This window comes from Glycine soja, chromosome 15, assembly GCF_004193775.1.
Source record: "Glycine soja cultivar W05 chromosome 15, ASM419377v2, whole genome shotgun sequence".
Lineage (NCBI taxonomy): Eukaryota > Viridiplantae > Streptophyta > Magnoliopsida > Fabales > Fabaceae > Glycine > Glycine soja.
The window spans coordinates 16938595-16955224 of NC_041016.1; the positions used below are offsets into that span (position 1 = coordinate 16938595).

The window sequence follows — 16630 nt, forward strand, 5'->3', positions numbered from 1 at the left end:
TGTTGGGTGTATTTTTATAATTTTTTTATAAAAATATTCTTTTATAGAAAATATTTTTCTTAATATAGTTATGTTGTGGAAATTAGTTTGTATAATATAAAAAAATAAATTGTAAAAACTATTTTTTACAACATAAAAAATTACAAAATTTTAATTTTAAAATCACATAAGATCAAGGTATGAAGGCGAGAGAAAAGAAAGATATTTTGAACACCAGAAAGATCTATTTCAATTGGTGGAGAAAATCATTCTAAATCTCTAATACTTCAAAATAGGAAAAAAATGGAATATCTTGAACACTCTTAAAAAATAGGGAGTGTGATGAGAAAAAGAATGCAAATATCACCTTAGGCCTAGAGGAAGCATGATAAACATGTAACACCTAATACGAATCACATTAAAATGAGAGAAATCTAGATAGTGTGTAGATGTATGATTGTATAATTGATGATGACTTAAATGAATTAATTAATACTATAAATATTAACAAGATATATCTACTTTTCGATAACCTATCATTTAAAATTTTTACAATTAAGCATGTTTGATTTAAAACAATTTTAGAATGGGTGACCTTTTAAGAAGTTTTCTAAGAAAACATATGAATGAAGATAAAAGACATTAAAAAAAATCTAACTTAATGTAAAAGAAGTTGAAGGAGCTTGTCAAGAGGGTGATGCTAGGTGCACCAGCATTATTGCTTGTGCACCCAGTAATTTTTTTAATTCCCTAAATGCCCCTGGTGTCTTCTTCCTTTTGAAGTTGTTTGCAGTGTTATTTTTTCTCTTACGCCTCCATTGTTTTTTTCTTCGCTTTCTCCCTCTATTGTTGGTTCGTGTTGGTTTTTCATTGTTGAGAGAGTTACCGCTTGGGTCGAGGTGAAAGTGTTACGGGTCGGTGGTGATTGTTGCGGTGGTTGTTTCGTCGTCGTTGACATTTAAGGTACGCCATTTTGCTGCATTTTGCTGGGTGTGCGTGAGTTGATCCGTATGTGTAAGTTATAAGTACGGATCAAGTTGATCCGTAAGATCTATACAGATCAAGTTGATCTGTAAGAAACATACAGATCAAGTTGATCCGTAAGAAACATACAAATCAAGTTGATCCATTTGAGTCATACAGATCAACTTGAGTGAAGGACATTTTCGCTCATTCACTTAAAATACTGGGTGCACCTAACATCACCCTTGTCAAGATCTGATAAAAGAATGCAAATAGGGTGTTGCTAGGTGCACCCAACATTTTTTTAAAATACCAAAACTGTCCCTATACTTTTTTTCGCATTTGTGATGGGTGTGTGTGAGGGTGGTCCATAAATCGTATAGATCAACTTGATCCGTAAGCCTTTTACGAAACAATACGGATCAACTTGATCCATAGAAATCTTACAGATAAACTTGATCCGTAAAAGGCTTACGGATCAAGTTGATCCGTAAGGCTTCTACGAATCAAGTTGACCGCAAAAGGCTTACGGATCAAGTTGATCCGTAAGCCTTTTACGGATCAACTTAAATGACTTACGGATCAAGGGTATTTTTTGTCATTTCACCTAAAGTGCTGGGTGCACCAGCAATAATGCTGTGTGCACCTAGCAACACCCAAGCAAATATCACCTAGGCCCAGCCCAGCCCAATTAATACACGCCCCTTTACCGAACTTCAGAATCAAAACCGCAGCACAGCTTCGAAGAGCAAGCACTAGCAGCAAGCAAGAGTAGAGTAGAGTAGAGCAGCACCACCAAGCCACACAACACAACCACAATGGTTCCCATGGCCGGCACCACCGCCACCGGCAGTAGAAAAATCGAAACATACGAAGAGTTTGAGAAAGTTCACGCGCTGCTCCTCGCGGCGTCGGGGCTACCGGAGCGGCTACACCGGCGCCTCTTCGAGAAGCTCTCCTGCGAGCACTTTGACGGAGGCGATCACTTCCAGATCGAGCCGTGCGAGGAGGGCCGCCAGAGGCGCCTCGTCCTCACGTCGGCGTCCATGCCGCGGGACTCCGACGTCTTCCTCGTCGACCACGCGTGGACCTTCAGACTCTCCGACGCCTACACGCAGGTTCCATTCCATTTCCTCATTTTTTAATATCTCTCTAGGGTTTCTCTCTGTCTTCGTGTTGGTGACGTTGGTATTTTTGTGTTTGTAGCTAAGTAAGGTTCCGGGGTTGGCTGAGAGGATGGGGTCTTTGATGTGTGTGGATGTTGATGTCGATGTGAGTTTGGATGCTGAAGATGAAGCTGAAGTGAATGATGAACGTGATGTTGTGGAAACTTTGGAGAGTGAAGTTCGAGAGGCGAAGGAGAATGGAGATGGCACGTTGAGGTGGTTGGAGCTTGAGGGGCTTCACATTGATGATGATATGCTTGTGTCTCTCGCCTTATCAACTAGGTTTCCGGTTTGTAGCTCTCTTTTTCTTATTCATACTGAAAATTATTTTCGTAAATTTATGTCTGTTGTTATTATTATTAGAGTAAATATTCTATGTACTGATTTACGTGTGTCTGTGTCTCATCCAATCACAAATTGTCTACTATAAGTTTGTTTGAATTTTACAATAACTACTTTAAAAGTCATACTTACCTATCATGATTTTACTATGATAAGTTTGTTGACTTTTATTTTGGGTAAGTTTATCCAGAAGGACTTCTAGAAGAATAAAATAAGAAGAAAAAATAAAATGAGTTTATCTGTAAGTTAAAATTAGCTTATGCATCCCTTAAAAAAAATAGCTTATGCATAAGCTAATTTGTAGAAACTCTCTCATATAGTTTATCTAAAAAGATGAGATAATTTCTACAAATTAACAGGTGCATAAGTTAATTTGAGCTCATGGAGAAGCTGATTTCATTTTTCTTCTTATGTTTTTCTCCTACAAGTCCTTCAAGATAAACTTACCTAAATAGGCCTTAACTACCTTAGCAGTCATACTTATCTGCTGGATTCTAATTGGTTGACAGTACAGGGCCTATAAATTAAACTATTATTATTATTATTATCATTATTATTTAATTTAAGTGCAATTACAATATAATTGAATCACAAATTGTTGTGTATGAAAAGTGTGTTGACTATTATGATTATGATGATTACCTTACAAGTCATACTCAAGGTCAGCAACTCACCATTATTTTTTATTGATTGACAGTGTAACACAGAAATTAATCTCTTATTATTGTTTTTATCATCTCAGTTCTTGTCATTTTAGTTATTCTCATTCCTCTCTTTATTTGAATACTTGCGCACTCTCCTTCCCTTTCATTGTTTCAGGAGTTAGTGGCACTTAGCCTTCTTGGAAACAAGCTCAATAGTGCTGAAGTGGTTTTTCAAGAACTTATCAAACTTAAGCATCTTAAAGGAATCTGGCTCAACAATAACCCTGTTCTTAAAAATTGGTAACTTTTCTCATCTTTCGAAAATTAATACTTAAACCACCAATTCGTTTTGTTTGGCTATAGTTTCCTGTTAAAGAGAACTAATTTACTTTACTTCTGTCTTCTAGTGATGGTGAGCTTGAACAGGTGATTCTTAAGGAGTTGCCAGAACTGGAAATTTATAATTCAAGTTTAACGGGCAATTTTGGGGAGTGGGCCTTGGGCTTTTGTGCAGGGTTATATGGAAAGGATAATCCTGGAAATGCTGATCAGACTGATACTCTGCTGCACACTGTGTCTACTCTGGACCTTTCAAATAGAAACATTCACAATTTAATCAAGAAGGTTGAACTGTTTCTTATGCTTGTTTTCTATATGCTTTTTGCATCCTTTTTTTTTTTTGCTCATGATTCAACAGTATAGATAAGCGACTTAAATGTATTATTTCACTAGAAAGAAATTTGATTGCATGAGTTCAAAAATCTTGGAATTCTGTATGTCTTAGCCAGATTCTAAATGCTAAACAAAACTTGATCAATAAAAGATGTTAATATTTGGCACTGTACAATGTACACCAATTCATTTCATGTTTTTTTAACCTCTATCTTTTGGTGCTTTTCTCATTTTCCCAGGCATTTTCACCCATTTGTTTGCCATCTCTTTCTTACTTGAATATTCGAGGAAATCCATTGGAGCAAAACTCAGTTGGTGACTTGTTAGATCTGCTGAGGAGATTCCCTTGCTTGCGTTCATTGGAGGTAGTTTTGATATATGTTGTCACATTTTTTTTCCCCCCAAAATTTCCTTTGTTATTTATTTAATTTAATTTTTCTTTATTTCAATACTCTGTTACCGGTGTTTTGGCCTTTGATAATTTGAGCAATTTCAGGTGGATATTCCTGGTCCGCTTGGAGGAAGTGCCATTGAAATTCTGGAATCTCTTCCAAACATTTCTGAGCTAAATGGTATCAGTGCATCCAAAATATTGGAAACTGGAAAGCATATTATTGATTCAATGCTTCTTCCTCGTCTTCCTGAATGGACTCCTGATGAGCCTCTTGCTGATCGTATTATAAATGCGATGTGGCAATATCTAATGACATATAGACTTGCAGATGAAGAAAAGTTAGATGAAACATCTGTATGGTATGACCTGCATATTACTTGTTTAACTTCATTTTAATTTAGCACTAGCTTTCTTTTGATCAATATATGCATTTTTTTTTTAATTTAGTTGCATTTCTTCAAGATGGTCTGGTTTATGCTTTTCTTATTTTCATACTTCTTGAATCCCGGGATCACTGTTTGACTACTTGAATTGTTGGGTTCTGTACTTTAAATGGGATAAAACCAAAGTAGAAGTGTCACATGAATCATATCAGTTTTTCCCAACGATACACCACTTGAACTGCACATGTTTTTTGGGTATTTTTCAGGTATGTGATGGATGAGCTAGGTTCAGCTTTGCGGCATAGTGATGAGCCAAATTTCAGAGTGGCACCATTTCTGTTCATGCCAGAGGGCAATCTAGCATCAGCTGTGAGGTTATCTTTATTTTCATTTTTAGATTTGTGCTTTGATGTGGAAGTCATATTTTCATGCTCTACAAATGTATCTACGAATTTAACACCTTTTTTTTTTTAATAAAAGATCTTGTTAGATTCTTATTTCTTGCTCATTAATGTATCCTGCCCTCATTACCTATATGGCTCATGTTAGAGAATTCTGTATCTGAAACTTCTCTCTGCCTCCCCTCCCCATAAAAAAATTATGGATTTACGCATTTATCATGCACTGACCTCTGGATTTGTTATAAGTCTAAATTAATCACGTACAAGTATTAACTCTCCCATTTTCTCCAGCTTTTCTATTCTATGGCCAACACAGAATGTTTGTAAAGGTGATGAGTGCACACGTGATTTTCTTCTTGGTATTGGGGAGGATAAACAACGTTCTGCCAGGCTTACAGCCTGGTTCCACACTCCAGAGAACTATTTTATCCATGTATTTCTCCTATTGCTAAGATAGTTTTTGCATCTGTTTTGTGGTTAACAATCTATTATGCACGAATATGAGGAAGTTTTGGAGCTAATTAGTTCACTGCTTTCAGGCATATGAAAAGCACCATCAGAAATTGTTGTCCACAAGTTTAATGCTGCCCACCTTTCAGTCTTCTGAGACTAGAAGCATTCATCAACCTGGTGGGCGTCCATTACGTGTTTACACAGATATACCTCATGTAGAGGAATACTTGACTCATCCGAAGTTTGCAATCAGTAAGTTTAATGCATGCATGCATGCTTGAACTTTATCTCAATTTTTTCTTTGTTCTGTTGGATTTTATTTTATGGTTGTCATCATGTCTAAAAAAAATTATACTTTGTATTGCTGACCTTCTTCTCTCTTTGAATGTCTGTGTGCCTACAGCAAAGGAACCAAAAGATGCAGATATAATATGGACAAGTGTGCAGGTAGATGAGGATATGAAGAAGGCCACAGGAATTACAGATCAACAATACATCAATCAATTTCCTTTTGAGGCATGTCTTGTTATGAAGCATCATTTAGCAGAGACAATTCAGAAGGTGATAATAGTTAACTAACATCTAAATGACTGACCTGTGTCACTGGCATGCAACATTTATTTTCTTTTCAAAGTGAGGCTTTTTTTTTTATAACCTTGGCCTTTCTTTTGGGTGGTGGTGGTGGTGGTGGTTTACCTTGTTACAGGCACATGGATCTCCTCAATGGTTGCAGCCTACTTATAATCTTGAAACACACCTATCTCAGCTTATTGGTGACTATTGTGTACGCAAAAAGGAAGGACTAGACAATCTCTGGATCTTAAAACCCTGGAACATGGCCCGAACTATTGATACTACTGTAACCGATAATTTGCCTGCAATAATCCGGCTCATGGAAACTGGTCCCAAGATTTGCCAGAAGTATATTGAACAACCTGCTTTGTTCCAGGGGAGAAAGTTTGATCTCCGTTACATATTACTGGTTCGGAGCATGCACCCTCTGGAGATATTCCTGTCAGATTGTTTCTGGGTATACTGATTCTTCTTGAGTTTTATGTTTCTAACTATTAAAACTTAATATGATTGGACTACGAAGAAAATTTGTCAAGGCTCTTTATTTTATTGCTATACTCTTAAAAAGATTCTAATGGAATTAGGTTTTATCTTTTCATTTTCAGGTTAGGATTGCCAACAACCAATATTCTTTGGACAGAAGTAGTTTGTTTGAATACGAAACTCACTTCACTGTTATGGTATGTCTCGAGTACCATTTTATTTAGAAACAAGATATTCAGATAAAAACTTGATTGAAATATTTAATATTTCAGTGCTTCCTTTTGTCAACAAGTTTTAACGTAGTCACTTCATGGATTACAGAACTATCGTGGAGCAATAAATCATAAGAATGCTAGCGATTTTGTGAGGGAATTTGAGGAAGAACATCAAGGTAATGGGGACTGCAACTGCATCATGTTTTCAGAGCACGTATTACATTTCAAAAGAATTCTTGATACAAATTCCTCTCCTTGTATCTCTTTCAGTTAAATGGTTGGATATACACACAAGAGTAAGGAAAATAATTCGATCAGTGTTTGAGGCAGCTGCTGTTACTCATCCTGAGATGCATAGTCCAACATCACGGGCAATGTACGGTGTAGATGTCATGTTGGACAGCTCTTTTCAACCCAAGTTACTAGAGGTTTGTAAACGAAGCAATGGTCCTTTTCCGATGCTCCTTTCAATACCAAAAGTTTTGAGTCCCAATTGTCATATGTTGAATGATTTGTTTAGGATGTATTTCCTGTGTTAATTATGGAATTATTTGTTACATGTATTTTCCTTTTATGCAGGTGACTTACTGCCCGGATTGTACAAGAGCTTGCAAATATGACATGGATATTGTGGTTGGCGAGGGAGGCGTTGCCAAAGCTAGTGATTTCTTCAACAATGTGTTTAGGTGTCTCTTTTTGAATGAAATTTCACAGGTTAGCCCATTGTAATCATAAAGAATTGAAAATTTAGGTGCTTGGCTATATAATAATTCAGTGGTTTGTGTAATGCCCCTTTCTCATGGACCAAGTGGTTTTTGTAATGTCGCACGTGCCATAATTTCCCTTGTTTATTAATGGTAAAAGTAAACAATTTTGAGCACACCCTTCAATTTTGCAACAACGACCATTCTTCTCGTTGCTTCATTGAATCGCTTCCATCATTTCTAAGTTTGAACAAGGTATATAAATTAGGTTGTCTAGGGACACTATGTCACATTTTATTGATTTTTAACTTAATTTCCCGCCTAATTGGTCCTCTTTCTCGGGGCTTTTCTGTTAGGCAGTAAGCACACTTTTCCCTTCAAAAGTTGAGGCTGGGCGCTAAACATTTTCACTTTTTTAATAACAAAAAATGAATAGTACTTATGTTCCCATAACTTAATAAATTCATGTTGTTTAACATGTAACTTATAAACACATTATTTAATAAATAAAATACATTCAAATAACTTGGAATCTTTTTTATATTACACTAATTTTTAATTCATATAATTATATATTAAGTTAGAGTAAATGTGTTACGGACAAATATATATAATATTACATTATCATATAAATTAAAAAATATTTATGTAGGATAAAAAAGTATTATAGTATTATTAAATATCTTATATTAATAATTGAATATGTTGAAAAATTAATTGTAGCTACAATAACAAATGAGATAATTTATATTTATTTTTACTTTTATTAGCACAACATACTGAATCTAATTGAACTTATTTTTTCATTTAAAAATTGTTAGTAATATTTGTAATTTAGAACCATGTAATCAATTATGTATGTAACTACTACTTTTATTTTCACGCATTAAAATTATTATGAATTTTTTCTTTGAACAAAATTTGGTGATATTTTATCTAGGCTAAAGTATATTTGTGATTTTTAATATTTAATATTCAATTTTTATATTTATTTCTTAATAAAAAATTTCTTCGTTTTTACTCCATGATAAAACAATTTATTTTTGGTCATTGATACTTTTTTTAATTCCTAATAAATATATCAAATAGTCATTTTGACATAGGCATAGTTACCATCGTGACCCGCACGTTTGGACGAGCAAACATGCTGAGTCATGAAACTCAAATTACCCCCTAAACCCTAAACTACCATATTCTCATTAACTTCCGTTAACCATTTCCAAGTTTGATAAAGGTTTATAATTTCTGTCGCCTCTCGTTTGCTTCTTGATTTATGAAACTAAGTTAAATTGTATATCTACTTCCTTTAATGCAACACAATTTTTTTTTCTAGGCAGATGCAAAAATGGAGGACAATGGCACACAATAACTCAATTAAATTAAATCATTTTGCATTTCTCTTGAACAAAAAAATAAAACCCTATTTGAAGCTAATATATGTACATTGGATCTCTCTACAATAATGACGGTTACATGTTCTTTTAACATGTGAGAACAAGGTTAAATGCTCAACACGAACTGGGCATGTACCATATTTTCCTGCAAGTGAATTAAGCTCCATGTTGGTTTGCTTCTGTTGATGTATATGGTTGACTTCTTGGCGTTGAAAGTTTCCTTTGTAATTCAAGAGTTGACATCCGCTCAGCCTCCAGTGCTCGCTCAAGCTTTAATCATCATAATAAAAGGTTTCAGCAGAATACACTTTAAAAACAAAGCCCAACCAAAAAGTATGTTTTACCACTTTGTAGCTGTTTACATTTATTGCAATTAATACCTTGGCAGCCCGGGTACTCCATTCCCCTAAGATAGCTCTTAGTCTTTCATTCTCTTCTACATACTGTTATGATGATTATAACAATTCTACTGTAAGCCACCTTTCAGTCAAAGCACATACTTTTCAGTATTTGTAAATCCAGTGAGATACCTGATTGTTGGTCATGCGAACATGTTGGATCTCTGAGTCCCTTTCAGCAATCAAAGACCGGGCAAGCCTCAACTCAGATTGCACTTGGTTCATCTGAAAAATTTCAAGCGAGTCGTTTTAGTTTGTGAAGGTGGGGTTGAATGATATCTGATGATTCCCTAAACTTGGGGTTACTAACCATCAACATTTTGCCAAAAGGATAAAATGACTCATTATAAGAGGCATTACAGGAATTTTTATTTACAAGATAAAGGTGCATTAAGATGATCACATTTAGTTCTGCACAGGCATTTTACACTAGAACAGACAATAATTAAATTACCTCTGCAGACAGTGTCCGTAACTCTTGATCACGAGCTGCTAGTAGATGGGCAAGGTCAACCTGTAATATAAGCAATTTTTATTACCAAGAAAAGTGAGAAACTAATATTTACTGACACCAACATCCAAGCCTAGGATTTTTGACAAGTCAAGCTAGTTCATGAGTTTTTTATGGTTTACCTGCACATCTTTATAATTGTGTAAATGTTAATTGGTTATATTAGAATTCAAGCCTAGTTCCTAGTAATTTATCCTAAAAAAACTTAAGAGAAACAGAAATCAAGCTTGCCTCAGGCCATTGATTCAAGAATTATGTAAAGTTAAATTTGAGACCCACAGGCAATGAGGCATAAAAAAACAAAAACTATTTTCGGATCACAGTGGAGGTACCAAAAAGGAATTTAATAGTAAGTACTAAGTACCATTAAACCTATAATAGAAAAGACCTTTCATTGCAAGGTATATAATTTCTGATGAGAAGCCCAAGATATTTTACCTGCAACTTCCTTATGTTACATGATCATATTAGCAATTTTGTTCTGATTTCTAGCAATGCAAATTGGTAGACATCCTCAAAACGTGATTCATGTTGTAACACCAGTAAAATTTCTTTCCAAGTGAAAAGAACTATATTTGTTGTGTTTATAGTTGGTGTGAGGAAGGGGGGAGGGGGGGATGCAAAGAACTGTCTTTTAGCAGGGATGATTTTGAATGCAAATTGAATAAAGTGCATAATGGTTTTGACATGATACTCTGGTTTACATCTCGAGATGAATTCGGATTGAACTACAACTCTACTAAATCAATAAAGATATTTGCTATTGCATAACTAGCTAATCTCTCTGATTAAAAGAATACTATACCTGGACACAACCACAACACATGTCCACTGTAAGAGACAAACATGTGACAATTTATAAATTAACATAACAGTAAAGACTAGGAAGAAAATACTTGAGTTAATTATTACCTGTGGTGTGCTCCGATCATCAGTTCGTTCATATTTGCTTAGACACTCTTGCAATCGGAGAATCTGCAAGACCAAATGTTGAAGGAAAACTAATTAAATAAATTATCACTAGTGGAATGTCTACACTGTATGTATCATTTAAAGCTTGCTTATATAATCAACCGTTAACGAATGCTTCAAATCTTTGTATACCTCCTCACTCAAAAAATGAAGATTTTCACGCTGATATTGCAGCAAAGCCATTTGCTGATCAGAGAGCCTACCATCATGGTACCTATTGCATCAAGATAATCCAAGAACCCACAGTTTGATTTGTATTTACAGATAATGTGATCTTATAAATGACATGCATAAAGGGTAGCTCATCTTGCATTCAGAAATACTAGTTTGCTGAACAGTTTTTTTTTTCTTCCTATTTTTGGGTTTGAAAATCAAACATGGATATTATGTTATGAAGTAAATTAGAAAAGAAACTAAATTACAAAATGTTTGCCTTAGACCCTCCAGAGAACTTGATGGTTGTAGTGGTGAGTATAAGGACTTCAGAACATCAGGATGTGAGTTTAATGAATTGTACTGGTGTATGTAACCTGCTTGCACCAAAAATGTAGTTAGAAAGGAAGGTAAAACTATTACTATATACTAAGAAGAGATCTTATAATTATAAAAGTGGTGAATTTAAGCAAAACATGTCCATATTTACTTTAAATTAAAAGGGTACTTTAGTAGAATGCAATACATTTTTCCAGTTTTATTCATCCATATCATAAATGAAATTTGTAGCTGCATCTCCCCCTCCGCCCCACCAAAAATAAACTATTAAACTTACCAATGAAAAGACTCATAAAACAGCCGGCACATACTGCTTCAACTACCATAATGATCCTGCAGAATTTTAAATCGACCAAATTGAGGCAATCATCTCGGTGAAGTAAAAAAATTGGACAACTAATTTCAATTCATTCACTAAAGAGAAATAGCAGAGGGAAGAAATATGCAACATGGAAGAAGAACTTGATGCTGAATGATTTATCATTAGGTAAAAACCAAACCTTGGAAGATTATAAGCACAATAGAGTTATAACATTTTTAAATAAATTACAATAAAATAATCTTTGAGGAAATTATTGCGAGTTGTGAATAACAAATTTCATTAGATCAAGACCATGCCAGCAGTTCAACTGTTAACACATCCAGACAAAAGGAAGGGGATAGGGAGACAAAGACATTATTCAGATTATGTAGTCCTTCATATTTAGAAGTGGCATAATCCTGCTAATATTCCATTTTTTAATTCAATTTAATCAATCCTAGAAAAATGTTTAAAATGGACAAATATAACCAAATGGAGAATATACCTCAATATTGCAGAGATTGACAGAAAACCAGTGTAAGGTTTCCAGACTATAACAAGTAGCATTGCAGCAGTTCCTGAAATAAAATCAAACTGTCGAGAACATTCACATTATAACAACTCAAACAATATAAACTATCCAGTGTTAAAATATCAAAACATTCACATGCCTCCACCTAACAATTTGTGTTTTGGGCTTGAGTTGGTTCTTGACATTATGACATATATATATCGATTGGCTTCATATATAAGTTTAAACAATAAAATACATACCATAAGCTGTAATAGCAAAGGGTATGCGGACAATAAATTTCAACTTCTGGCTGAAACTATAATAGCCCTGAAAAATCACGGTGATAAAAGAAAACACAATCAAACAACACCAAACATAACCAAAACTTTCAGAGATCTTTGCAGAAAAAATTCTATTGGTAATTATATTATTTTATAGGTCTACTAATGCTATTGCACAGCTTTCAGAAACTACTGTGACAACGAAGTACATGTCATTTACCTGCAAGCGTATCTTCTGCACTTGATAAACCAGGTATTGTTGAAAGATTCCTGAAACAGTAAAAATAAGGCATTTAAACATAATAAAACTGTATGGACTGAATATTAAGTATAAGAAGCAGAAGCTTATAAGTTATAATGCTTAGTGAAATTAAACTAATTTTTATTTAGCTACATGCAGTATTGTTAAATTTATACATTAGCATTTATGAACATAATAATAATGAAAAATCCAAAGCATTTGTCTGCACTTGAGCTAACAATATTCTATAGGGAATTAGGGATCTGATTTGGGCCCCTAAAACATCAAGGGACTCAAAGTGAAGCATGCAGCAAGCAGTGATGAAACTTGGGCTAACAATTCTTTCCTTGGGGGAGGGGGAGGGGGAGAGGGAGGGAAGTCAGGTTGTAATCCTCATATTTATTTCCGCTTTGCCGAGCCATCTTCTAAAGAAGTGTTCATCAAATTCATCAGGTGCCTCTCTTACTTATTTTAGAAGGTTATTCATCCTCATGTTCAACTCCTGGACAAAATGGCTATAGTGAAAACTAATTATGAAGTCATATAACTTCTCTCCTTATCACTAACTTCTCTCTCAAAAAATTCATCCAGTGTTTTATGTCTGTTTTTTACCATTATATTTCAAAAAAACAGATACAATTTTACAACATATAAAATCACTCATTAGGGAAAAAGCTAAATCACAACTAGGCACTAGCTAGTGGCCTCCACATCAACATAACACGGAAAATTTAGCATTCTTCTGAAGATCTCAGTGGAGACAATAGCAGCATAACTGAGTGCAATAAGTAAAGAAAGATTGTTTAAACAAGCTCAAAAGACGTTAATTCACTCGACAAATTCAGAAAACAGCTTGCTTATCTAGAGATAGCAATAAAAAAAACCCTAATTGAGGAAAGTTCCAAACCTGTTAACAGCAAAAGAAGAACATCACAACTACAAAGCACGGGAGAGATGAGTCCTTGAACGGGACGAAATATCCAGTGAGCTCCAATGGCCAAAGTAGCATAACCTGCCTAAAATGGAACCAAACAATAAAAAAAAACCAATTCATACCACAATCAATGTCAAATTCGAATTCAATCAAAATCATCATCATAACATGTTTTGCCAAATGAGCAAAATTAGGATGATTTGAACTTGCCAATAAAATGCAATAGAGAACACTTCCAATAACCCTTGCAGCCTGGCGGTGAGCGAAGAGAGGAGCCTCGTGCAGTATATCGAGAAAGCTACGAGAAACGAAAGGTGAATTGTGTTATGCATCGCGGCATTAACAGAAATTGGAAGAGTGGTTGGAGTGTGTGTGACTCACAGAGCGTTCTCCTCAGGCGATGTGGCTGGCGGAGAAGCGTATCTGTCGGTGGCCATCGCAGAAGAGAGGGTTGGATTGGATTTGCAGGGTTCAGTCACGGAGGTTCTTCTATCCCCATGCTCGCCAAAATTGTAACGCTGTCTGGTTTACCTAATAGTCTACTACTAATTTTTTTCAAAAAATAAATAAATTAATTAAATTGTTGACTATTGCCATTTCATTTGCATTATTTTTTTATGACTTAAATAAGTAGTTTTTGGTCTTTATAATTTTGTGTTTTTTTTATGTATATTTCTTATTTTTTTTATATGAAAGTTTTGTTTCTTGATTTCTTTTCTTTTGTATTTTTGGTTTTTGTGACTATATATTTGAGTATGTCATAATCTAATCTCTATAACTTAGTCTCTATGTATTTCGTGTTAAGACTCAATGGTTATCTATCCTTTGGACCACATCATAATCTGATCTCTATAACTTAGTCTCTACATGTTCCGTGCTTAGGTATAGGTGCATTTCTTCTAGTATTCAAGGCTCTTTATTTTGGAGGTATATATGATACGTGGGCTTTGGGGGACGGAGATGTAAGAAAAATAACTAATGAGACCCGAGGACTATGTATCCTCTAGGTCAGATCATAATCTGATCTCCATAACTTAGTTTCTACGCACTTTGTGCATGAGGCTCGAGGATTGTGTATCATCTGTTTCGGATCATAATCCAATCTCCATAGCTTAGCCTCTATGTGAGGCTCAAGGACTATGTATTTTCTGGGTTGGATCATAATCCAATCTTCATAACTTAGCCTCTACACACTTCGTGCCTGAGGCTCGAGGGTTGTATACCCTCTAGGTCAAATCATAATCTGATCTGATTGTTTTAGCGAATCCTAATCTAATTTGATCACCTTTAGAGTGTCATGTACGCTATAATAGTGACGTGAGATAATCATGTACTGAGATCCTCGAGGACATGATATAACATCTTGATATGCTCAACTGACTTCGATCCTCGAATTTCGGAGGGAAGAGAGTGGACAAATTGATAGCATAAAAAATCTTCACTGTGACCTAAAATGACAAGTTGAATATGATACTTTACTTGAATGCTCTAAACTAAGTTGCCTCTGTCATAAAGAAAATCTTTATTGGAATTATTATTAATATGATTTTGATGGTAAAATTGGAATTAAGGCACATTCCCTTGCTTTTTATTTGTGTTTTGCATGTTGACTTTTTTTCTACCTGATTTGATTGATAATCAAGTTATTTAAATTTGATGCTTTATTTTTAATTTTATTTAGGCATGGTTATCAAACTCGAGAGTTTACGTAGACTCGTGAGAGTTTCAAAGACTCGACTCGTGAATTCAACTCATAGACTCATAAGAGTCCACTTCATATAAAAATAATAACAAAATATCTACAAATAGCATACCAATTAAACATTTCAATAAATAAAACAAAATAGTAAATCATAAATTTCACAATACTTAAATAATCAAGTCTAGTAATACATCATTACTAGATAATAATTTGCAGATGTTATAGTAGTGATAGATCATTCCCATCAAAAGTTTGATGTTATTAGAGAACAAGAGTTTGATGCTATTAAAGGTGAAAATTTTTGTATTTGAGAATAACACATTAAAAAAAGTCATGTTGAACATTAAACGGACAGAAACAACCCAAAATGACTTATATTTTGGTCTAATTTTTTTAACTTGCCGACTTGTTGACTCGGTGCTAAACTCGAGAGAGTCTACCAAGTTTACTTAGAGTTTATAAAGTCTATTAAAAAAAGAGTTTACTCAAGATTCAACTCATATAAGTTCGCTTTCGGTTAGTTAATATTTTTTTTATATTATATAATTGATGTTGTTTGTTATTATGTTTTATGTCTTCATTTGCAGGTATTCTAGTAGTGTTATATTTATATTGTTGTAGTGACATCTATTTTCCTTGAAACAATGAACTCAAATTGTACCTTTTTTTTTTCTTCTATAGAGGCAAGGTATTTTCATAGGCGAAAATAATAGAGACTAATATTTGAGATGTAGATATTACTGAATTGGATTTTGTGTCTCTCTTAATAAAGTTTTTTCTATACATACGACTAGAGGCTCAAACATTTATAATCATGTTTAAAAAACTTAACCATCTACTAGTTGGATTGAAATTATAGTTATTTGAGACAAATGTTATGTTGAAAAGTTGAAGTGATAACTATTTTCTTTGTAAGAGTGGACCGAAATTATAAGTGTTTGGTATAAGAGAAATTTTGACAAGGATCATTTAGATGTTATGAGTCTTAAGAAGATTTGTCTAATTGACCCAAGATAAAAAAAATGAGGATAAATAATTTCATCTATAACGACCAATAGAATTCAGACAATTATCTTATTTTAAATTCTACCATTAATACAATTACTATCATATTTAATGATTTTACATATTTAATTGAGATTAATAAACAAAAATTAATTTTTCTAATTTCAAAATAAATAAAAACTATTTATCTAAATTGAATATAGATTTTTATAATTAATTAAACAAATTATTATTTAAGATTTATCATTTTATATTTTATTACATATATTTATGCATTTTAGTATAATTTTAATTATTGACTTTTAATTAATACTTATACTTTAATTATTTATCTATTAAAGTAATAAATAATATGACATGTACGTGATATTCAAAATGTTATAAAAAAATATTATACTTCTTGAATGTTGTAAAATAATAAAATAAAAATAATAAAAAGAGCGTGTGAAAAGAAAAATGTATGAGATGTTCTGTTTATTATATACGAAATTTTAGCTTCATGAAGGAGAAAAA

The 16630-nt window shown here is 33.7% G+C and overlaps 2 protein-coding genes across 2 annotated transcripts; one reads left to right on the forward strand and one right to left on the reverse strand.

Moving 5' to 3' along the window:
- Window positions 1-1665: 1665 nt before the first annotated feature.
- Window positions 1666-7550, forward strand: LOC114388257 (tubulin--tyrosine ligase-like protein 12). Its single transcript, XM_028348661.1, has 15 exons — window positions 1666-2060; window positions 2149-2397; window positions 3270-3394; window positions 3502-3718; window positions 4006-4131; window positions 4263-4519; window positions 4810-4917; window positions 5236-5377; window positions 5484-5649; window positions 5801-5958; window positions 6104-6427; window positions 6576-6650; window positions 6775-6844; window positions 6939-7096; window positions 7248-7550. The coding sequence occupies exons 1-15, from the start codon at window positions 1761-1763 to the stop codon at window positions 7395-7397; spliced, it is 2625 nt and encodes an 874-aa protein (XP_028204462.1). The 5' UTR covers window positions 1666-1760; the 3' UTR covers window positions 7398-7550.
- Window positions 7551-8720: 1170 nt separating this feature from the next.
- Window positions 8721-13953, reverse strand: LOC114386365 (protein FIP1-like). Its single transcript, XM_028346364.1, has 14 exons — window positions 13792-13953; window positions 13621-13708; window positions 13384-13492; window positions 12456-12505; window positions 12215-12281; window positions 11946-12018; window positions 11417-11472; window positions 11081-11177; window positions 10780-10861; window positions 10588-10650; window positions 9619-9678; window positions 9297-9389; window positions 9147-9209; window positions 8721-9036 (listed from the first exon to the last, which is right to left on the reverse strand). Exons 1-14 carry the CDS (start codon window positions 13845-13847, stop codon window positions 8923-8925), a joined length of 1071 nt encoding a protein of 356 aa, XP_028202165.1. The 5' UTR covers window positions 13848-13953; the 3' UTR covers window positions 8721-8922.
- Window positions 13954-16630: the final 2677 nt, after the last annotated feature.

What these genes read in the sequence shown, in the direction of transcription:
- LOC114386365 (XM_028346364.1), bottom strand. Translation starts at nt 13,847, where the DNA reads ATGGCCACCGACAGATACGCTTCTCCGCCAGCCACATCGCCTGAGGAG. An exon ending in TGCAGAAGATACGCTTGCAG is followed by an intron (nt 12,282 to 12,455) that starts GTAAATGACATG and finishes GTGATTTTTCAG; the next exon opens with GGCTATTATAGTTTCAGCCA. An exon ending in TTCGCATGACCAACAATCAG is followed by an intron (nt 9,210 to 9,296) that starts GTATCTCACTGG and finishes TCATCATAACAG; the next exon opens with TATGTAGAAGAGAATGAAAG.
- LOC114388257 (XM_028348661.1), top strand. Translation starts at nt 1,761, where the DNA reads ATGGTTCCCATGGCCGGCACCACCGCCACCGGCAGTAGAAAAATCGAA. An exon ending in TCATCCGAAGTTTGCAATCA is followed by an intron (nt 5,650 to 5,800) that starts GTAAGTTTAATG and finishes GTGTGCCTACAG; the next exon opens with CAAAGGAACCAAAAGATGCA. An exon ending in TAGCAGAGACAATTCAGAAG is followed by an intron (nt 5,959 to 6,103) that starts GTGATAATAGTT and finishes ACCTTGTTACAG; the next exon opens with GCACATGGATCTCCTCAATG.